A 22,189-nucleotide genomic window follows, 5' to 3' on the forward strand; every position below is an offset into this window, starting at 1 on the left:
CCCGCGCATTCCTGGCAGGGGCCGCAGCTTCCTGGCTTGGGCAGGGCCTGGCTGGGAAGGGATGCAGGACCCCCCAGAAGAGGATCTTCAGAGCCAGCCTGGACCCCCAGCTGCATCCCCCCATGTGCGGGGGCTCCATTGCCCCCCCAGGCCATAAGAGCAGGCGGGTGCGATACACAGGCTTTATTACAAAAATTAGAGCTCTACAGATAAGGTCCTTGCGCAGCCACCCAGGGGGTGGGGGTGGGCTGCCCCCCACCGGCTCCGTCCACGCTCTGCAGCTCCTCCTGTGTGCACAGCTCTGGCTCCAGGGACAGGGCTGAGCCCTCGCTGCTCGGTGCAGGGATGGAGGCTCCACGCTGGGGGGGGCAGGCGGGGCCGCGGTCCAAGCTGGGGGCTCTGCACCCCCCTAGGGGTGCCTGCATTCAGCCTCCAGGCCGTGGGAACCAGGGAGGGGACGCAGAGGCCATGGGGTGCCCATCACCGCTGTGTCAGGCCGGGATCCTGGGGTTGCGGTGGGGGTCCTGCTGGAGGGTCCCAGGCAGCCCCTAGAACCAGCAGGCTCAGCCCCGGGTGCTGCTCAGGTACTCGCCCAGCAGCCAGTACGTCCGCACCTTGCCCTTGCCCTGTGGGGAGCACCGTGGTCAGGCAAGAGAAACCCCGCATATGCAGGGCCCCTCCCCCAGGGAGCCTGGAGTGGGGCAGGGGACAAGGGACCTCAGGACACCCCCCTCATGGGCAGCAGTGGCCGGGGTGGGGCTGGGGGGCAATGCCCAGCATCACCTTCATCTCCACATCTCCGCGCAGCTCCAGGTGGAAGCAGCCAAACTCCTCCAGCACAGCGCATGTCGCCGCCGACAAGTGGATCTTCAGGGCTGGACCCAGACACAGCCCGTCAGCACCGTGGGGCGGCTCTGCCCTGCCTGCCTGCCTCCCACCCTGGTACCATGCCACGACCCCCATTTCCCCCCAGGTCTGGGCTGGAGCTCTCTCCCCCGGCCGGTTACCTTCCCCGTTGGACTCCATGCGTGAGGCCGTGTTCACTGTGTCCCCAAAGAGGCAGTAACGTGGCATCTTTAGGCCAACCACCCCCGCACACACAGGCCCTGGGGTGGGGGACACAGATAGAGGTGCTGGGCAGGGTCCTGGCATGGGGCTCCTGCCACCTCATCTCATACATGTGCGTGACCCATCCAAAGAGCCCTGTCCCACCAGGGTATAGGTTGTACCCAGAGACACAGGGACAAGGATGCCCTGAGTCGTGGCTGTCCCTGGATCCCTGCTGAGCTGACCCCACTCACCAGTGTGGAGGCCGATGCGCAGTCGGAGTTGTTGGTCAGGGCGGTGCCGGATCCGGAAGGAGCGCACAGTGTCCAGTAGCGCCAGTGACATGCGGGCGACCTCACGGGCATGCAGCTTCCCATTGCGCACAGGCAGCCCTGACACCACCATGTAGGCGTCGCCGATCGTCTCCACCTGTGTGTAGGCGAGGGGGACACGGCTAGGACCCCCCTCATTCTCCCCAGCCCCATTTCAGGGTCTGGCCCTTGGCACCTCCAGGCTGCCCCTCAGGCAGCACTTCCTGGTGGGGACCTTGGTGCCCCCAAGGACCGAATCCAGGAGTCCCGAGTGCCTTGGCAGAGAACCCAGGTGTCCTGGCTCTCTGCCCCTCACCTTGTAGACATCGAAGTTGTCGATGATGGCATCAAAGCAGGTGTACAGGTCATTCAGCAGTGTCACCACCTGCCACGGGGTGGGGGGTGCAGCCGTGAGACCCCCTCACCTGCCCAAGACCCCCTACGCTTCCTGGCTTGCATTGAGGCAGGGTGTTATGCCCTCCCCGCACCACCCCAGAGCTGGCTGCATCCAGGACCCCTGTACCAAACAACCCCCCAGCTCCCTGCCTGGGGGTGTTCCCCCGGCCCCTCCACCTGCATGGGGGTGCTCTCGGCTGACAGTGCCGTGAAGCCGACGATGTCGCTGAAGTAAATGGTGACGCTGTCGAAGGCCTCGGCTTGCACCGTCTCACCGCGCTTCAGCTGCTCGGCCACGGGGCTGGCGGGGAATGGGTGAATGGGGGTACTGCCAAGCCCCTCGCTCTGCCTGAGGAGGGTGTGAGGGGCAGTTGGGGCCCAGAGAAACCCCCCTGGCACTCACTGGGGCAGGATCTGGTAGAGCAGAGCCTCGGCCTTGCGCTTCTCCTCCAGGTAGGCCTGTGTCCGCTCCTCCACCAGTTCCTCCAGGTTGTTGGCATACTGCTCCATGCGCGACAGCAGGTTGTCCAGGATATTGCTGCTGTTCTCCCTGCAAGGCATGGGGCCCGGGCCTGCACCAGCGCTGGGCAAGCGGGTAGAGGACACCTCCACTCTCCCCTGCATCCCCCCTGCTCCCCACCACCGCCCCGACTTCCTGTGGATAGGGTGCATGACCCTGCATATATGTGGACGGTGCTTGGGGATACCCACGTACCCTCCGGAGCCAGATGGTGGGCGGGGGGCAGAGCCTGGGGAGTGGCTGATGGGGGTCTGGCCATGATGGTGGGGGATAGCTGATAGGGTCTGGCTGTGATGGGGGGAGTCTAGGAGGGATGGGAGGCATCTGGCTGCAAGACTGATGGGGTCTAGCTGTGATGGGGGGTCTGGACATGATGGGGGAGGTGTTCTGGCACTGATGGGGAGGGGGCTAGTAGTGATAGTTGATGGGGTCTGGCTGGGATGGGGGGGGTCTAGCCTTGATGGTGGGGGTGAGGTTCTGGCAAGTCTAGCAGTGATGGCGGATGGGTTCTGGCCAGGATGTGGGGAGTATAGAAGGGGGGGAGGGGGAGCCATGATGACTGATGGGATCTGGCTATGATGGAGATGTTTCTGGCAGTGCTGGGGTCTGGCTGTAATGGGGATCTGGCCGTGATTGGGGGAGTCCAGCAGGGATTGAGGCGGGGGCGATGGGGTCTGACTGAGATGATTGATGGGGTCTGGCTGTAATGGCAGGAGGCTAGAAGTGATAGAGGATGGGGTCTGGGCAGGATTCAATGGAGTCTAGCAGTGTTGGCTTATGGGTCCCGGCTGTTATGGGGGAGTCCAGTCATGATGGGGAGGGTCCTGGACATGATGGGAAGAGGTTCTGGTTGTGATGGGGGGAGTCTAGCAGGGATGGAGGGGTCTGACCATGATGACTGGCTGCAAAGGGGGTCTGACTGCGATTACAGATTGGGTCTGCCCATGGTGGATCCTGCAGCGCGAGGCCGCCCTCACCGGTTGAACTTGCGCAGCAGGACCTTGATCTGGTTGAAGTCGGGGCGCTCCAGCGGGTCCTCAGCCCAGCAGCGCCGCATGAGCTGCCCCAACTCCTCCACGTGGCAGCCCACACTGGCCGTGGGCCGGAAGCAGGGGCACTCACTGCTCTTCACCCGCTCAATGATCTCTGCGGAGGGGGCAGGCTCAGTCTGGGGGGCTCCGGGAACCCCCGGCTCTTCCACACTGTCCCCCCAGGGATGGGACACCCTGCCACACCTTTGGGGCTGAGGTCCAGCCCCTCCACGTAGAAGGCCCCGTTGCGCTGTGCGATCTCCTGCAGGATGATGCCAAAGCTGTACACGTCACCCTTCTGTGTGCCACGGGCTGGGGGCATCTCCATGCGCAGCAGCTCGGGCGCCGTCCACAGCTTCTCTGGGGGAGGGCAAGGGTCAGCATGGCCACTGGTGGACCCCCCACGGGAGTGGGACTCCTGGCCCCCCAGCCCAGGCCCCAACAGTGCTCACTGGCAAAGAGCCCGTGGGAGTCGTCGGAGTCAGGCGCAGTGCGGAAGCTCTCCAGCCCATAGTCCGTGATCTTGAGCACGAAGCGGCTGTCCACTACACAGTTGGATGACTTGAGGTTTCCGTGGGACACGATCACGCCATTGTGCAGGAACTGCATCCCCTGCACGGTGCACAGGGTCAGCCGCTAGACCCCCTGGGACTTGAGGGCTCCGTGGGAGGGGAAAAGGGGAGGTCTGCATGGGGGGCAGGCTACCTTAACGATGTCATTAGTGAGCGAATAGCGAAACATCCAGTCCAGCGTGATGCTCTCATTCTCCAGGATGTCCTGGGGGGGTGGGCAACACAAGGGGGCTGAGACCCTTGTTTCCCCCCACCCAGCAACCCAATGGGATTTCAGAGGGGGATAATCCTGCCCTGGACTGGGACGGGCCCCAGGGCAGCACCTACACTAGGGCTGTGCCTGCAGCAGAGCCCTCTCCACACTCGCTCGGGTGGTGCGGGGGGGTCTCCCTGGCCTTTCACACCTCTTGGCTCCCACCCTCCCTTCCCCCTCTCCCCTCCAGGAGAGGAAATGCCTGCGCTGCAGGGCAGGCCGCCAGGAGTCCGGTGGGCGGGGGCTGGGGAGGGAGAAGAGGCCCCCCCATAAATCATCCCCCTGGCAAGCAGCTCCTCCCTGGAAGGCTGCAGCCCTGGGGGAGGGGGGCAGAAAGGATGGCTGCCGCACCCCTCCCCCACGCCCCTGCTTCTCAATGAATAAATCCTTCTGTCCCAGAGAGGAACCCAGGAGTTCGGGCTCCCTGGGGCCCCGTTTTAACCACTGCCCCCCACTCCCCACCGAGCCCCAGGGAGGAACTAGGAGTTTGGGCACCCTGCACCCCCGGCCCCATACCTGGAGGCTGCCACGGGGGCAGTACTCGGTCAGGATGCAAATGTTGGGGGGGTCGGTGCAGGCGCCCACAAAGCGAGTCAGGTGCTCGTTCTGGACGTCCCTCATCTGTGGAGGTTTTTTTTTTTTGGGGGGGGGGGCTGTTTGTGCACGTGTGACCCCCCCCCGCCCCATCCCTTCTCAGGCCTCGCGCTGATGCCGGGACACGGTGTCCTGGCGAGTGCTGCAGAAGCGAGGCCTTGTTGGAACCAGCCATGGGAAGGGTGGGGCTGTTTGGCCCGTGGACCCCCTCCCCCTCCACTGGCCACAGGGGTCAACCGGGCTGGGGGGAGGCCAGGCAGGGGACCTTGTATTCATGTTACGGAGGCTGTGGATGGAAACCATTGTCACCTTGGTGTGGCCCAGGCTGGAGGGAGTGGGCACACGGTTGCCCCAATACTCCCACTCCCAGATTGGGGGCCCAGCCTACCTGCCCCCTCCCCCCAGAGCTGCATAAATGGATACAAATGAGCTGGGGGCTGTGTCTCTCTCCCCCTCCAGCCCCTGGTACCTACATGCTTGAGCTCGAACAGCACCTTGCGCGTCAGCTCGATTCGCTTGCGGTTCAGGTGCTTCACAGCCACAATGTTGCCCTGGGACAAATGGCAGAGAAGCTCTGTGTCAGGGGCCCCCAGGGGCCCCCTCTCCCCCCTACAGCCCAGCCCCCTACCTTGTAGTAGGCCGTCTTGGCATAGACCTGGAACTGCCCCTCGGTTGTCATCAGGGACCCGTAGTTGGAGCCTCTCTGCAGGGAATAAGGGGGCATCAGCTGTGGGACTGGCACTGTCCCAGCCCCCCTGGCCCCGGGGCTGGTCCCCGCGGTGCTCACCAAGGACAGCGTGAGCTTGCTGCCAGCACTGCGCAGGTGCTTTTCCAGCCCACTCAGTTGCACGTCCTCCCAGCGGATGCGCCATAGCTCGGCCGCCAGCTCCTTCTCCAGCCGCAGCTTCCTGCACCCCCAGGACAGAGCGGGGTCAGGGCTCAGGTCAGATGCCCCCAGAGCTGCCCTGCATCCCCATACTCCCAGCTCCCCCCATCCTGCCCTTGCACCCCCTCCCCACCGCAGGGCTGGGAGACCCCCCACAAGACCCTAATGTTGAGGGGTGTAGGCCGGAGAAGACCCCTGCCCACCCCGGCACCTGTAGACAAAGAAGGAGGCGATAGCGATGGCCAAGAAGATGAGGCTGACCGTGAGCGCCAGGATCTCCAGCGTGGAGAAGCTGCCTGCAAGGCAAAACTGGGGTCAGGACCCACCTTGTGCACACGGCTGGATCTAGCCTGGGGCGGGGGCTGCAGGGACAGGACTGGGCACAGGCTCCGGGGCCAATAGGAAGCCAGCAGGGATTTAGCACCAACCTTGGTGGCACAGGGGGTTGCTGTTGTCGAAGCCGCAGAATGGGACGTCTGGGGGCACCACGTTCCCAGGCCAGTGGATGTGCCGGCCTGGCACTGCACGGATCTTCTTGTTGGTGCCGTTGTAGCTAGCCACGATCTGGGGAAGGGGAGAGCGATGGGAGGGTAGGCGGGGCTGGGGTCCCAACTCCCTCGCCCCCCAAAGCACATCGTGGGCAGCCGATCCCACCATGGGGCAGGGCCTGGTGCCCCCACAGACCTGGAACTCGCCCCACGCAGGGTCCATATCCCACAGTGCATAGTCACTCTCCCGGTCCCCGTTCTCATCAATCTTCACTAAGCCAGTGACACCTGTGGGAAGGGGAGAGCTGGGCTCAGGCAGACAGATCCTGTGGCTCCCAGCTGGAGAACCCCGGGCTCAGATGCGGCTGCTTCTGGCGTGGTGTCAGGGTCCGGTGGGACCCCTTGCCCATGTCACATTGTGCAGATGCAGCCTCCTTCATGGGATAAGGGAGCTGTTTGTAGGTGCTCCTCTGGCCAGCATGTTACTGTTTCTGGGGGGTTGCCAGGGTAGGCAGTGCGGGGGATGCGCGACAGGTCCAGCAGGGAGAGCCGTGCCACCCTGTGGCCCCGCCGGCTGTAAATCTGCACCCAGCGGCTCCAGTCCTACATGGCGCCAGTGCCACTAAAAATACCAGCCCTAGGAGCGTCGTGGGAAAGAATCCGGCTGGCGGGGCAGGGTAGGGCTGGGGCTCCCCACCCTCGTTCTCAGGGCACCCTGGAAAAAGGGGCTCCTGGCCAAAGTCATCCTCTACCTCCCAGGCCGGCAGCAGCTCCAGGGACAGGGGCAGGGCACACGGCTTAGGGCAGGACAGGGCAGGAGACCCTAACCCCACCCCCGGCCTGGTACTCACCATAGATGGTGCGGTTCCACATCTGGCGCGTGATGGCAGTGGCATTACCCACATCACCACCTTGCTCCAGGGTTTCGTTCACGGCCTGGGCATACAGCAGCACGGCATCATGGAAGGCGCCTGCGATGTAGTTCATCTGCAAGGTGTGCACCGGCTCAGGGCCCCCGGCTGTGCGTTTGTGTATGCATGCATGCTCTGCACTGCACTCTGTCCATGCTGTGCTGCTCCTTGCCAGCTTTGATCTACCTTGCACCTTGTTCCCCCCCAAGCAGGGCTGCTGCCCCCCAGACCACACCCCACCCCACCCCACACCGGGCCCCTACCAGGCTGTCCTCCATGGTGAACTTGAAGCGGGTGCAAGCTGCAGCCTTGAGCTCCTGCACGAAGGGCCGGTACTCGGGGTTCTCGGGCTCCTTGTAGGTGATGATCATCACGGCCTGTGGGACACGGGGAGGGAAGGGGGCATGGCAGGGGTTAATGCCCCCAGAGCAGGTCACCTGCCCCTCTCTGCAGCCAGATGCCCTCCCCCGCTAAGTCCTGGGAGGTGGAAGGTAAATCTCCTGCCCTCACCCCATGTACCGGGATGGAGTTGGGGGCAGCTGGAGCTGCCGTCAGGCTCCAGCCACAGCACCTGCCGCCAGAGGCTAGAGCCAGGGCCTCGGGTGAGGGGCTGGGACTGGTCCCCGCGCCAGCCAGAATCGGGCCCTGCCGGGGATCTCCAGCCACTCCAAGCTGTGGCCTCCCTAGGGACAGTGGCGGCGGCGGTGGTGGTGGGGGGGTGACTTTCCGCTCCGGGGCTATTAATAGAGTCCACTCGGCCCCAGGAAAATGATCCGGTTTCCTTCCTCCTCGTTAGCTGCTGGCAAGACCCCGCGGGAGCCCAGGGCTGCATGTCCCTCTCCTGCAGGGGCCAGCCATGCGGCTGAGCCCCCGCACGTTCATGACACCCATGAACCGCCCTAGGGCTTGTGCCCCCTGCTAGGGGCAAAGATTCCAGTGCTGGTGCAGCCCCCCCGAAGCATTCCCCCCATGCCAGGGCACTGAGCCCTTAGGGAAGCTGGCGGGAGCTCAGCAGCTTCCACAAGGCCCCATTGTTGCACCTGCCGCCCCATCCCAGGATGCTGGCCAGCCCTGGGAGCCCTCGGGCACTGGGTGCCGTCTCTTGGCACAGCCGTCCCACACTTTGCCAAGCTCCCTGGATGGAGAACCCAGGCATCCTGGTGGGCTGTACCTCATAGGCCTCCCTGGCGCTGGCATCATGCTTGTCCCTGCGTTGCCAGGGCTGCCGGGGCTCGGGGAAGCGGGTGCCTTGCAAGCTGGCCCCGAAGATGTCAATGTAGAAGAAGACGTAGTCACCCCGGGTCAGCCCCTCGCGCTGCGCCTCTAGCATCAGCTGCCGGAAAGTGTCCGGGGAGCAGCAGACGTACACAACTGTGGGGCGGGGGGCACAGTTATTGGGGGCACCCCAGCTCTGACTGTGTCCCACCCCTGGGGTCCCTGGCACCACCTGCTCTGGGCCTGGGTAGGGGACACGGTGCATGAGGCCGAGCCCTGGGCCAGGGCCAGGGACTTGCACCTCAGCAGTGGCAGGGGCTCACCACAGCCTGGTACCTGCCTCATTTAGCAACAGGTACTGCAGAGGCATGGGGGTCCGCAGAACCCCCATGGATGGGGGCAACCCCACAGCGGTCGCCATGGAGGCTGCAGGTGCCAGGAGCCGCTGTGGGCATCTCAGAGTCACGCAGGCATGGGCGGCTCAGAGGGCCGTGTCCGGACAGAGGGGAGCAGAGCCGTCCCTGCCTCCCTGGCCCAGCCCGGCATGCAGGGAACATCCTGTTATTGTCCTGCCGCGCGGACGCCGTGTTCCTGCCCAGCTGGGTGAGGGGCCACGTGCCCCTCGGGGCTGCAGCGGGGCTGGTCCATGTGGCGTGGCCTGCCTTGCCCTGCCTGCCCGCCCCGTGGCTGCCACGTCCTGTTTTGAGGACTCTGTTTCCTTCTGCTGCTGCCAAAATGCTGCCGTGATTTATGGGCTGGGCGGGCGCGCACCCTTCCCTCCGCCACAACTCCTGCAGGGCCCATTGGAAACCCAGGGGTGCGAGGCTCTGTGGCCGTGGAGCTGCCTCAGCCTTGCAGCTGTTTTTCAGGGCTCCCAGCTGTGGGGAGAGGACAGGGAGGGGGTGCCCAGGGTGGGGCAATGGAGGGTCCCAGTGACAGCAGCTGGTGAGAGGACCCCGGGGGGTCAACCCCAGAAGGACCCTGGGGACCCGTCATGGCTCCCCCCCAGGGCTTCTGGTGGCTGCATCATGCTTCCCCGTCCATGTCGGGGCTGGGATCCTTTGCCAGGACACCCGAGACATGCCAGGGGTGATGGGGACTGGAGGCGGCTCAGCACCAGCCTTGTGCTTGTGCAACAGGGCTCTGCCATGGCACGCCTGTGTGTGTGCACTGTTGTGCATGCATGCACACGCGTGCACACACACACACATGCACACACACACACTCTTGTACCACATTAGGGCCCGATCCAAAGCCCAGGGACGTCGGGGGAAAGGTTCCAAGGACTGGCCAGCAACTCAGGATTGGGTCCGGGGGGAGAAAGGAGGAGCTGTGGGGGTGCCCAGCCCTGGGTGCACCCCCATCTGGCTGTGCCCAGCCCCCCACCTCAGCTGGGACTGGGGGGGCTAACCCCTTCCCCGAGGATGCCACCTTCTCCAATCCCCGGGCTGCTCCCTTCCCCGATCCCGGAGGCTGGGGGAGCTGCTGGGAGCTCCCGCCCTAGAGGAAGGGGAACAGGAAGGGGGATGTACTTGTCCCCTGGCCCATGCGGGGCTCTGCTTCTTCCCGAGCCCCCCATGAGTAAGGCAGGGGGCACGGTTTCCCCCACCCTGGTCACGGCAGACACATCCCCTTCTCACCCATACCCTGAACCCTCCTACTAGCCTGGCCCGGAGCGCTGGGGCAAACCTTCACTGCCCGGAGTGGGCCTGGGGCCTGTGGGGCACATGGGGCAGGGATTGGGGGCACTCACTCCGTGTCTTGCTCTTGATCTCCTGCACAAGGAAGGTGTAGTTGGCTTTGTCCTGGTCCTTGAAGGGGATGTCGAGCACGGTGAGGTTGTGGAAGCCGGGCAGCTGCACGTAGATGCCCTCAATGGCGAAGTAGCAGGGCCGGTCATCCAGCTTGTCATCCCAGTACACCAGCATGGCGTGGCGTGTCCAGTTGAAGTGGCGCTGCAGGGCCACGGCGAAGGCGCCCAGCTTGCGGTGGCTGGGGCCAGCCCGTGTGGTCAGTGCATAGACGTCCGCCTTGTTGTCAAAGCCGTGCGCTTCGGCGCCTGCCGTCACCAGGGGCAGGCGCCAGTGCCGCGTGAAGCGGGCCACAGGCGCCGAGGCGTAGATGCAGCCGGGTCCCAGGAAGGCACTGGGATTTGTGGCCCACTTGAGGTCCACGGCGGCCAGTGGTGCGGCCGAGTCGGAGCACACACCATGCTCGTCCTCGCTGCTGCCGAACACCCATTGCAGCCGGTGCCGCGGCAGCAGGTCGGCGCGCTGGTTCACCCGCTCCATGGCCAGCTGGATGGCTGGGCCGACCCGGGGCCAGGCCCACGGGTAGCTCAGGTTGTGGCGTGGCAGCACCACGGCCATGGTCAGGTTGGCTTCGTGGTCTCGCGCCCCACCCAGCGCGCTCATCAGCGCGCCCAGCAGTGCCACGAGTGCCCGCCACATGGCGTTGCTGCTGTCCCCACGCCTGCCCTAGGCCTGTGGCATCGCGCCCCCGCGCCCTGCCACGGCCCCGCCACCCAGCGCTGCTTCTCGGTGCCGCGCCAGCGAGCGACTGATTATCTCCCGGGCAGGCAGCGCTTTTCCTTCCCCTCATTCAACGACAAAAGGGCTGTTATCATTGCACGGCGCCTTAACCCTTTCCTGCCTGCAGCTGCCGGCCTGCCCCGCCCCCGTGCCCGTAGGGGGAGGCAGGGAGAGATGCCCCCCGGGGGTAAATCTATCATCTTGATGGGGTGGGGGGTACAAAGGGTGGCTATGCAGGCTGTATGCATTACCCCCCAGGGCATTCTGCCATAATTAGAGAGGAGTGTGGGGGTAGTGGGGGCTATAGGATAGTGGGTGGCCTTTGGCTCCCCAGGTTGGGGGAGGGCATGGGGCTGGCTGGGGGGCACCGGGGGTTGCATGGGAGGGAATCTGTTCCCCCCTTTTGTCCTGGCAGCTGGGAGACAGCTGGGGGGCTGGGGCGGGGGGGGGGCAGGGGGTAATTCTGCACATGTTTGGAGGCTCCCAGGTGAACTTGCCCCACTTGAACCCCCCTGAACCCCTTGGGACCTCCAGACCCGCCATGGCCCATACTGGCAGTGCCTTGCCCCAGCTTGGGGGTTGGGGCGGGGGGAGGGGAAAGGGTTTGATTCAGCTGGAAAAACACAGATGGGTGAAAAACACCAAGCGTACTGCACACGCCCCCCACCCAGCAATGACACTGGACCTGATCCTGGCAGCTGGGGGCCTGATCCTGCCCTATCTTGGTACAGCCCCCAGGCCCCCAGATGTGCCCAGCTCCAGGGCTCTGCCCTCCAGTGTTGCCAGGCTCTATGCCACACCCCCAAGTGCCAACTGCCTGAGTCAGGTGATCACGCGTAGCCCCCGACCCTCTCCCTCGCTCTGTTCAGGGTGGAGCCCAGTGGCCTGGGCCAAGAATCGGGCCCCACTGTGGGGGGTGCTGTGAGCAGCTGGTTGTGCTCTCATCCCTGACAGCCCCGATCCTGCCCTGCCGGCTGACCCCAGGCAGGTCTTGTCTCTTCTCTGGAGACATGTTTGCACCCTTGACCTGGGCACATCCTGCCAGCCCGCTGTCCCGCACAGGGGCTGCTGGGTCACACCCCCTGGCAGCTGGGGTAAGTGGAGGTGCTTTTGCAGCTTCATTAGTGCAGGGCATGGGATTGCCACAATCAGGCATTCCCAAGTGACCGGGGAGCTAATGGGGTCCATTACCCAGGTAAAGAGCAGGGCAGGTAGGTGGGGGCCCTGCCGCACAGGGAGGGGGTCCCTGCCATCTGCCGCCTCTTTGGGGCAGGGTCCCCAGACCCCTGGTCACACTTCCCCTGGGCAGATGGGGCATTCATGAGGAACAAGGCAGTGAGGGCATTGCCCCTGGGAGAGCAGAGGCCCGGATGCCAAGACTCCTGGGTTCTCCTGGCCCTGGGGGGCAGGGTTGGGGGGCTACAAGGCAGCAAAACCCATGTAGGGGCTCCCGGAGCCCAGGGGTATGGAACAGGCCTAGCCCTGGGGCAGCAGCAACTCCAGGCAGGGATGGCAGGGCAGGCCCTGGGACAGGGGGTTATTTCTGCCCCCACCCTGGCACAGGAGACCACGTGATCCCTGGATGTGCCTCCTCAGGTGTGGGGAGGCCCCCCCCAGGCGACACAGGACAGTAGGAAAAAGCAGGCCGGCCGTAGTAATGAAGAACAGCTAATTAATTAGTTACCCAGCTTTTTAATTAACCCAAAAGGAGCGAAAACAAAAACACCAACTAGCAGAGGATGGTTTCGATCCATCGACCTCTGGGTTATGGGCCCAGCACGCTTCCGCTGCGCCACTCTGCTCCTTAAAATCCACCCGCTTATGAGTAAGCATAAGCCTAGGTCTGGCCACTCACGCATGCGCAGCGAAGGCGCCTATCAGATCCCCCCCCCCCAGGACAATTCCACGCGCGCCCCGCGCCACCTCCCGGCCGCGCTCGCGCCCTGCAAGACGCATGCGCAGTAGCGCGGGCCCGCTCGCCAACTGCCGCCTTCTTGTTCCCGCCCCCCCGGGCCTGTAATTGGCCCAGCACTCCCTCTCCGATTGGCTCGCTTGAGATAGATGGGGAAGCAACCCAATAGCCGAACAGCGAGCGAAAATACCAGGCCGCGGCTGGCCGCACGGGAGCCAATCGCTGGGCTGCTTGTTGCGGAGTGGACAGCGCTGGCCGGCGGCTTCTCAGCAGCAGCGGGTTCCATTGTTCGGGGGTAGTGGGCGCCATGAGGTGAGCGGCGGCTAGGGAAGCCCGTGGGGGTCGGGACAGGGGGAGGGGCTGAGGAGCCCGCAGGCAGGGCAGGGCCTGGCGGGCGGGGGAAGGAGGGGGTGCCCCACGGGGGGGTTGCTGCAAGGGAGGGCTGAAGGGGTGGGGGTTTCTCGCGGGAAGGGGTCGGTGGGGGGAGAATGAAGAGGGTAGAGGGGCCCCGAGGGCTTGGCCATCGGGACAGGGGCTCGGGAGGCTTACTCAGCCGTGACTCTCGGCCTCTTCTCTCTCCCCCAGGGGTGATCGAGGTCGCGGCCGTGGCGGGCGTTTCGGGTCCAGGGGCCCTGGCAGTGGGTGAGTGCCATCTCCAGAAGAGGGTGCTGCTGGGAGTGCTGCCTCCCTAACCTTGGACCCCTCTTTGAGGGGCTGCTGAGGGGGCTCCACGGGGCTGACAGTTTCTAGCCTGTTTCTGCCCTAAACCACCGTGAGAAGCGACGCTTCCTAGATCTCCAGTGCTGGAGTCTGTGTGTGAGGGAGTAGTGGTAAAAACACTGGTCAGATGCATCTTGCTCTCCCTTCCAGTTCTGCTCTCCACCCCTCTGATTGGAGGCTGGGCAACTTGGACCTGTCCTATGGTCTGACCCAGTCAAGGGCAATTCTGATTTTCCTCCAAACTAGATTCCTAAGGAGTGGGATATGTCTAGTCACCCATTTTAAAGCTTCTTAAAAGTTTTTTTTTTTGGGGGTGCGGGGGGAAGGATTGGGAGTCCCTTGCATATAATGAGAACTCACCTCCATTTCCTCCCACTTTTTCCTTTTAGTTTCAGGCCCTTTGTGCCACACATTCCCTTTGACTTCTATGTGGTAAGTAACCTCTTACAGTGCTTGGTGCTGGCTGTATAAAACAGCAGCAGGGTTGTAGTGGAAAATAACACTTCTGTTGAAGTAAAAAAAAGTTGCTTGTTTCTTTTAAACTAGGGAATGTAATAGCAGAACATCCTGTAGGGCCATAGGAAATGGCGCATTTCAAAACCAAAAACAAGTGGCTGATTCTTGGCTTGCTCGAGTGAGCGGGAGGCAAGTAGGTCTTTGAGGCAGCATACGTGCAGTATTTGACAGAGGGTTGATGATGTAGTATGGAAAGCCTTGGTGCTTATCACTAACACGAATCACAACCTATCCCACTGTTAAAGAGTGGAACAGGAAATGAAAATCCTCTCCCAGATCTGTAGCCAGTACCCCAAAGTGTGCATTACCTTAGCCAGGTTCCCTGAGCAGTAGAGTCTGGCCTTCCTCCAGGTCTTGGTTTCTGTGTGGACTAAACAGGAATAACTTTCTTCTCTGTCTTCTTATAGAGGAGGAAGAGGAGGAGCTCATTTCCTTCCTTCATTGAGCCTGTCTGGTGTAGGGACACACAGGTGTGGCTTTCTCAGGGAAAATGGGTTAACTGTTTCCTTGCTTTACAAGGCCAGGATCTGTGTTCCCATTGCAACAATTCAAGAGGTTTGAATATCTACAGGCAGGAGTCTCATTAGGAAATTGAGTATGATATTGAATAGGTCTCAGATGCTTTACTGCCTTTTAGTACTCAGCTGGACCCATCATTAGAGATCTACCTTTTAAGTCCTACTTCTCTCTCTGTCATTTTATTGCTTGTAAACTAAAAAGCTTCTGTGCAGAGCAATGCCTTGCTGCAGGTTCTGGTAACTAAGGTGCGATTTTTTTTTCAGAGACCTGCTCTTGATGCTGGAGCCTCGGTAAAGATGTGGGTAGGCAGGGAAGTTCTTTTTACTCCACTGAACCTAGTAGAAATGGAATGTGCAGCCTGGATGCCATGTCCAAAAGGCTGTAAGCAAGAAAATGTAGTTAGAAGCTACTAGGGAATGTGGAGAGGAAAGCTGGGATAAGCTTGTTTTCTTAAGTGCTGCACCAAAGATCTTGTATTGTTGTCGGGCTGCTGCTTTAATGTTTGCTCCTGTTGCAGTGTGAGATGGCCTTTCCTCGCGTGAAGCCTGCAGCTGATGAGACGGCATTCAGTGAAGCCTTGCTGAAGAGAAACCAGGATCTGGCTCCAACCGCAGCTGAGCAGGTTAATAAAGCTTGCTTCCCATGCGCTTCCTATGGAAAACTTTCCTGGACTCAAACTGGTGCTAGGTTACTCTTAATTCAGTGTAGACTCTTTTGTAACAAACACCAGAAATCATCTTCCAGCAAAGGGATACCTAGCTTTACATCTCTCAACTTGATCAAGGGACAGGACCATGGCTGGGTGCTAATTCCAGCCTGCAGTAGGATGGAAAAGGGCTATGTTGGTTGGAAAGTGGTTTTAAATCTGTTTTTCCTGACTTGTCTGTTCCTTTGCATGTCTCAGGATTATCCAAAACCCATCCTTTCCCACCCTTTGAGACAAAGGCTTGCATTTGTCTTGCAGCTTAAGTTGAAAAGGTCACTTGCTGCTACCATCACTGTGCATTCTCATATTTTTCAGGCATCCATCCTGTCTCTGGTGACTAAAATAAACAACGTGATTGACAACTTGATAGTGGCGCCAGGAACTTTTGAAGTGGTGAGTCAGTCTTGTCTGCGGAGATGTGCCAGGTCTGCAGGGTTGGTGCAGCTCTTCAGAGGCTGCCTTAGTCTGGTTGGGTCTCTCCTTGTCCTCATGAGGCAGGTCAATTTTGTGTTGGTTTCTTTGCTCCTGACCTTGGAGGCTCCCTCTTGAGAGAGGCTGTGAAGTTGAGTTGCATGCTCTTGGCTTGTATTAACTCTTGGCTTGTTCTCTTGAAACAGCAAATTGAAGAAGTCCGCCAGGTGGGATCCTACAAGAAGGGCACCATGACGACAGGGCACAATGTAGCTGATTTGGTGGTGATCCTGAAAATCCTGCCTACCTGTAAGTGTCCTCTGCTCCTGATTGGGTGTGGCAGTCAGAACCACTCCAATACCTCAATCATTTTTTTTTTTTTTCTCTCTCTCTGTAGTGGAAGCAGTTGCTGCCTTGGGAAACAAAGTGGTGGAAAGTCTGAGAGCCCAGGATCCTACTGAAGGTTGGACCCTTTGCTGTGGGCAGTGGGGATAGAGATGAGTAGAACAAGTAGTGGAGTGACATGCCTAGTAAACAGGGACAGATTGAGTCCCTCTGGCCAGGACTACTACTTTCAGGACAAATCTGATGTCATGGAAGAGACTTCAGCATAGTGCTGCAGCCCCACAGCTGAGCCTGGCATCATCCATTCCCCTTTTACTCTGTGTTCTGGGGTTGTCTGTGGAGGTCTGTAGTATCCCTGCTCCCACCCCACTGAAGTAGCTGTGGTGTTCTTTGTTCCCTCAGTCCTGACCATGCTAACCAATGAGACTGGTTTTGAGATTAGCTCAGCTGATGCTACAGTGAAGATCCTTATTACAACTGTGCCACCCAACCTCCGCAAACTGGACCCAGAGTTGCATTGTAAGATGTCTCAAAGCCTGGCTATCTGTGTGTGTGTGTGTGTGTGTGGTTTGTCTGTACTGATGCCTGTGATAATTGTCCCCCCTGCCCTAACAGTGACCCTCCTGGGTAGCTGATTGCTGGGCTGATTGTCTTCAAAAGTTCTGACTGCCTAAATCTTGCCTTTCTGGATCCTCTTTCAGTGGATATCAAAGTGCTGCAGAGTGCCCTGGCTGCTATCAGGCATGCTCGCTGGTTTGAGGAGAATGCTTCCCAGTCCACGTAAGTGATGGCACCCCTGAGGTCGCACTAAAATAATAGGCTTTGCTGTATGAGATGAGGCGTGGGGGGTGTCCCCTTGGAGCTTAACCCCTGATCCTTCAGTTTGACTGTCCTTTTGTTAGTGCTGTGGGGGCTTCCTTTCTAGCCAGCCAAATAAGAATCTATAAGTTTATAAGGGGTGCTCACCAGGATCTGGGGGAATGTCTGTACACCAGAGTGCCCCAAGGGATGACTAGATTGAATGGTCACAAACTCCTCCCATGACCGTTTCAGGCTAAACATAAGGAAGAACTTTTTTCCTGTCCAAGCCCCCAAGGTCTGGAATAGACTGCTGCCAGAGGTGGTTCAAGCACCTACTTTGAATGCCTTCAAGAGACATTTGGATGTCACTCTTGCTGGGATCCTATGACCTCTGCTGACTTTCTGCCCCTGGGACAGGGGGCTGGACTCAAAGATCTTCTGAGGTCCCTTCCAGCCCTAATGTCTATGAAATCTATGAAATACTGGGCTGCTGTGCCTCACAAGCACTGCCAACTTCTCAGTTGTCTGGTTCTTTCACGCACATACTTGGAGCTCATTGCTGCCTGAGTGGTGTGATTCTACAGGGTCAGCTCTTGTTCATTTGTGGGGGAGCTGGTGGGAAATGAGCTGCTGGTTCTCTGGGAGGTGATTACGCAGCCCCCTTTGATATGCTTCATCAGGAGATGTCTTCACTCCAGCCCCAAAAGGAAGGCATTCCTAGTGCACTAGAACATGCTCTAGCAGCCATGGCAGTCCTCTAAACATTGTTCTTATAAACTTCCAGTGTGAAAGTCTTGATTCGACTGTTGAAGGATTTGAGAATTCGCTTCCCTGGTTTCGAGCCCCTCACTCCATGGATCCTTGACCTCCTGGTATGTGCACAGAAGAGGGGGGGACTAGCATGCCGATAGGTGTCTGACACATGATTGGGCTTCCCTGGCCAGTGCAACCAAGCATGGGGCGTGGGCTTCCATTCTGCGGAGGATGTGGAGAGAACGTGCTCTAGTGTCCATTCCTCCAGGCTGAAAGACGCAGCCCTTGTGGAATAAGCCCTGGGACGTATAACTTCTGCCACCACAGGATTGTGGGGGCTTAAACTTGTCCTTTCCTAAAATAGAGCCTGTATCTAACCACGTTCTTCTCCCCTTTCGTGCAGGGGCACTATGCTGTGATGAACAATCCCACCAGGCAGCCCCTGGCTCTCAATGTGGCTTACAGGTATGGCAGCTACAGCACAATACCTTGCAGACCGAACCAAAACTTTCCTCTGGATTTGCTCAGAGCTCTGAGTTTCCCACTTTGAACATACTCCAGGCTGAGAGAACTCGGACCCCTTTGGCACATTTACTAGCCAAAGCAGATGCTTCTAGCTAGCTGCTACCCTTGCCCAAGTCTCCAACACAGGGACCAAACACGATAGTGAGGGTGGGGCAACAGAGTGGACTTGTTGCATCACCAAGCCAATATATGGGATTGTGTGGTGTTTAAAATGGACCTGCTTGTTGGTAACCTCTAATTGTCTCATAGGCGTTGCCTTCAGATCCTGGCGGCCGGGCTCTTCCTCCCTGGCTCTGTCGGAATCACCGATCCCTGTGAGAGTGGGAACTTCAGAGTCCACACGGTCATGACACTTGAACAGCAGGTGAGGAAAGCCTGTGCCTGTGCAGTCCCCCTGCAGCAGTGTGGGGAGGGTCAATGCAGCTTGCTAGTGCTGCACCCCTACGAAACTGCCTAGACCCCAGTCTGTACCCTGCCTCTCTTACAGACTAGGATTTGTTGGGGCTTTGGGGAAGGGGATGTGCTTACAGTATGAAACATACCTGGTGCCTTAGATGGCCTCTTGACTAGTTTAGCTGAAGTGGCGCAAGGGGCATGAGCACCCTTTGCCATAGTTGGTTGGGAGGAGGGTGATTTGAACTGGTGGAACCCACTGCCTTGGAATAAGAAACTTGCACAGCCCCCTCATTCCTGATTAACAAACTAGTCTACTGAAGAGAGTGCTAGAGGACTACTGCCTCTTCCTGGGGCTGGAGTAGACCCACCCTCTGCAGGATGGCTTAGAGTCTTGGCTACACACATCTGGGGCAGCACACCCTCCAACTGTGACACTGCGTGAGACCTGTCCAAGACCAGTGCAGGGACTCCAGCACACACTGATTCTCCCACTTACCCCTCACAGGACATGGTGTGTTACACTGCACAGACGCTCGTCCGGATCCTCTCGCATGGAGGCTACAGGAAGATCCTGGGACAGGAGGGCGATGCCAGCTGTAAGTTAGTGTGTCACGACTGCTGATTGGCAGGACCAGTGTGTGCCAGGGATGCTGAGAGCTGTTGCTGGGAGTGTCACACCCCATGTTTTGGTGGGTGGGGGAGAATAGTACACTGTTCTGTTACTAGACTGATGGGGAAATGAGCCCTTCCATGCAAAGGGTTTGTGGCTAGAGGCTCAACACACAAGCATGCTGTGGAAGAGGCCATCCCAGATGGGCAAGCCAGGAGGCTGAGCGAGCAGCCAGGGATCAGTACAAGTTCCCTGCTGGATGCAGGTTGCTGCTCTGCAGTAAATGCTGCCTTGTGACTCGGGAGCTGGCCACTGAGGTAGGAAGGAAGTGGGCAGGCACAAAAAGCTTGCTGCCCCAGAGCATGTGTGGCTGGCTCAGGGGCCACCTCAGCTTCCTCATGAGCCCTGCCAGCAGGAGCGAAGCCTGGTTCTGTAAGTTATGCCCTTCTGTTTTCCTTCCTGGCAGTGCTTGTTAGTTCCCTGTTCTGGTGAATGCTGTGAGGATGCACGTGGCAATGGGGGCCATGCTGGTGGGTCACCACCTGCTGATGCTGCTTCTGTTTGCAGACTTGGCTTCGGAAATGTCCACCTGGGATGGTGTGATAGTGACGCCTTCTGAGAAGGCGTATGAGAAGCCCCCGGAGAAGAAGGAAGGAGAAGAGGAAGAGGAGAATCAAGAGGAGACAGCAGCAGGAGAAGAGGAGGAAAGCATGGAGACTCAGGAATGACCCGACCAGGTAAAGCCTGACTGAAGCACAGGGGTGCAGTGCAGCTGTGTCACTGAGGTGCTGGGTACAGCGCTTTCCCTCCCATAGCCCCCCAGGCACGTGGAAGTGTTAGATACCCACCCTATTTCCACTGCAGTTCCTCTCATCCTGGGGGCAAAGCCAGACTTGGTGATCTGGCTTTAGTTGTGCTGGGGTGAGGGGGATGTCCCTTAGGGCTGTGGCTGGGGTCCCACCAGCTCCAGGACATCTTTGTCCCCTCCAAGCCACCTCCTTCCTCCTGCAGCAGGAGGCCACCAGTCCGCCCTGCAGCTCCCCTGACAGGCACTTGCCTGCTTTTCTTGCAGGGCACGTCCAGCCTGTGGACAGAGGAACAGAGGCCAGGCTGTCCTCCCCTACAGCGAGCATCATATCCTACCGCGTCACCCTACATCAACCGATACTTGTATTTTGTTGTGGCTTTTATAGTTTAACATTAAAAAGTTCTGCCCTTTTATGTGGCTCTGACGTCTGGGTGCAGGAGCAGGCGCTGGAACAGTTCTGTGCTCCAGGAGCCAGAGTTTGGGGGTCTGGCCTCAGGTCCCCGTGGCTGACTTGGAGCAGGGTGCACAGTCCTTTTTGGAGGAGCCCAGGGTTGTGACGTGGGTGCAGCTGCTTGGGGGGGAAGTGGACCTGGAGGCCACATGGTCTTGCAGTTACTGCAGAGGCTTGCAGTGGTGGGTGCTGCTGCAGCGACAGACAGCCCCTGGGGCTGTGCGGGTGCAGGCAGGGCACTATTCACTCAGCGTTTGCAAGCGGGGGGGTCACTTTATTGTGCCACCTGGAGCTTAGAGGTACAGTACATGGAGCTGGGGTTAGTGCGTGCTGTCTCGGCCAGCCCAGGGGGCAGGTATGCAGAACCATGTCCCCTCCCCTCCATGCAGGCAAGCCCCAGAGCAAGAAGCTGCCTGCTGCTGGCCCAGGTGTCCTTGGCGCTGATGACAACATGAGCTGTGGGGAGCCAACTCTCCTCAGCCACTGGCTTGTGGGCCTGGACCAGCCCTTGGGGCAGTTAGTATGAGCTGGGGGTCCCACTGCAATCCAGCACGGCAGCCTGGACTCAGTGGCATCACTTGCTGGGGGAGCCCTGCGGGTAGCCCCCTGACTCCAGCATGGCCTTCCTGCGCACTGTCTCCTTGGCTACGCTGTGGTTGAGTCTCCGCAGCCGCTCCTGCAGGTGAGAGCATGTTCATCAGGGCAGGGAGAACTATGAGGGCTGTAAGCCTGACCTGCACGGGCTGCCTGGCAGAGCAGAGATGGCTCTGGAAGCTGACTCATGCAGGAGCTTGCTGAGGCTGTTGGCCTGGCAGAGACTGACTGAGCTCAGGGCAAGGCAGCTACATGTACAGTGCCACCAGAAAGCTAACAGAACCAGGACTGTTCAGGCAAGAGAGAACTCTTCAGTTCCATCTTCTTGCAGCGCCCTCTCCAAGGGAAGCCCCGCCTGCTAGTGTTCCTCTGCCACAAAGGCGGTGGGGGATTCAGCCAGGGGTGCAAACGCCAGCCCCTGTCCTAAGCCCTGTCAGAAGCACCAAGAGCCCCCAGCAGGAGGGGAAGTCCCTCTCTGCCACCTTGTTCCTGAACCCTGGCCAGAGGGTCCCGGCAGCCAGCCCTGCACCCACCTGTGCGTTCTGCAGGATGTTGTTGACCAGCACGACGCGGCGCCGCGCGTTCAGCAGCTTCTTCACGTATGGGTCTAAGTCCAGTGCGACCTTCTGGTCTTCATTGATCCGGCACAACTCTGGGGGAGGAGCAGCGCTGCAGCACCCTGCAAGGACCACGCCCCTCCCTGGGTGGCCCCTGCAGCACACCCACACTAGGGAGTCCCTCTCCCCATCCCCCAGACCGACCCTGCCTGCCCCCCGCGGCTCACCCGTGGCCAGGCTGTCGATGTGCTCCCGCAGCTCCACCTGGCTCTCCCTGCGGACACAGCGACGGGTCACAGGCGGGCGCTGGGGACCCCCAAGGATCTGCCCCCAGCCCCGCGCCAAGCACCCCCCACCCCGGAGGTTCTGCACCCCCAGCCCCAACGCCCACGACCCCAGGGCTCAGCGCGAGCGAGGCTGGATCCCCGGCCCTGCCCCCCGAGCCGCCCACCGCACGGCGTGCACGTGCGCGTCGAGCTGGCGCACGGCCGGGCGCAGGAAACAGAGCAGCCCCTCGGCGAACACATCGCGCGCGCCCGACACCGGCGTCCCCGCCCCGCCCGGGCCCGCTCCCGGGCCCGCCAGCGCCGCCATAGCTCGCAGCGCCTGCCGGGAGCGCCCGCGCGAGGCACGCCGGGAAGCGCAGTCAGGCGGCCGCCCTAAGGGCCTGTGGGGAATGGAGTCCACGCAAAGCCCGCGGGGCATCACGGGAGGCGCCGTCTTGGGCCGCAAGCAAGGCGTGGCGGAAAACGTAGTTTCCCCCCCGAAACGTCGCGGGAGGCACAATCTTGGATTTGGCGCAAGGGTAGA

At 60.4% G+C, this 22,189-nt stretch overlaps 3 protein-coding genes and 1 non-coding gene across 5 annotated transcripts; 1 reads left to right on the forward strand and 3 right to left on the reverse strand.

Moving 5' to 3' along the window:
- Positions 1 to 174: 174 nt before the first annotated feature.
- On the reverse strand, positions 175 to 10,821 carry NPR1 (natriuretic peptide receptor 1). Of its 2 annotated transcripts, XM_090053255.1 has the most exons (22): positions 9,978 to 10,820; positions 8,181 to 8,380; positions 7,273 to 7,386; positions 6,950 to 7,085; positions 6,295 to 6,386; positions 6,039 to 6,174; positions 5,822 to 5,906; positions 5,512 to 5,632; positions 5,353 to 5,427; positions 5,198 to 5,275; positions 4,647 to 4,751; positions 4,011 to 4,082; positions 3,758 to 3,917; positions 3,510 to 3,665; positions 3,252 to 3,420; positions 2,158 to 2,304; positions 1,932 to 2,055; positions 1,675 to 1,743; positions 1,302 to 1,476; positions 1,008 to 1,106; positions 784 to 875; positions 175 to 626 (listed from the first exon to the last, which is right to left on the reverse strand). In XM_090053255.1, the coding sequence occupies exons 1-22, from the start codon at positions 10,672 to 10,674 to the stop codon at positions 564 to 566; spliced, it is 3,165 nt and encodes a 1,054-aa protein (XP_089909381.1). In that variant the 5' UTR covers positions 10,675 to 10,820; the 3' UTR covers positions 175 to 563. The 2 variants fall into 2 exon arrangements, with proteins under 2 accessions (XP_089909381.1, XP_089909382.1); XM_090053256.1 differs by lacking the exon at positions 1,008 to 1,106 and having other exon boundaries at positions 9,978 to 10,821.
- Positions 10,822 to 12,485: 1,664 nt separating this feature from the next.
- On the reverse strand, positions 12,486 to 12,557 carry TRNAM-CAU (transfer RNA methionine (anticodon CAU)). The gene has a single exon. It is a non-coding gene; the product is annotated as a tRNA-Met (tRNA).
- A 323-nt stretch (positions 12,558 to 12,880) lies between these two features.
- On the forward strand, positions 12,881 to 20,190 carry ILF2 (interleukin enhancer binding factor 2). Its single transcript, XM_090053366.1, has 15 exons — positions 12,881 to 12,979; positions 13,253 to 13,309; positions 13,777 to 13,819; positions 14,940 to 15,044; positions 15,444 to 15,521; positions 15,746 to 15,848; positions 15,937 to 16,002; positions 16,287 to 16,403; positions 16,586 to 16,664; positions 17,470 to 17,557; positions 17,842 to 17,903; positions 18,213 to 18,327; positions 18,865 to 18,955; positions 19,537 to 19,706; positions 20,042 to 20,190. The coding sequence occupies exons 1-14, from the start codon at positions 12,975 to 12,977 to the stop codon at positions 19,695 to 19,697; spliced, it is 1,170 nt and encodes a 389-aa protein (XP_089909492.1). The 5' UTR covers positions 12,881 to 12,974; the 3' UTR covers positions 19,698 to 19,706; positions 20,042 to 20,190.
- A 291-nt stretch (positions 20,191 to 20,481) lies between these two features.
- Positions 20,482 to 22,136, reverse strand: SNAPIN (SNAP associated protein). The gene is made up of 4 exons (XM_090053367.1): positions 21,831 to 22,136; positions 21,607 to 21,653; positions 21,356 to 21,474; positions 20,482 to 20,904 (listed from the first exon to the last, which is right to left on the reverse strand). The coding sequence occupies exons 1-4, from the start codon at positions 22,082 to 22,084 to the stop codon at positions 20,803 to 20,805; spliced, it is 522 nt and encodes a 173-aa protein (XP_089909493.1). The 5' UTR covers positions 22,085 to 22,136; the 3' UTR covers positions 20,482 to 20,802.
- Positions 22,137 to 22,189: the final 53 nt, after the last annotated feature.

The sequence above is a fragment of the Crocodylus siamensis genome, chromosome 6 (assembly GCF_052110815.1).
Source record: "Crocodylus siamensis isolate JL-2025a chromosome 6, ASM5211081v1, whole genome shotgun sequence".
Lineage (NCBI taxonomy): Eukaryota > Metazoa > Chordata > Crocodylia > Crocodylidae > Crocodylus > Crocodylus siamensis.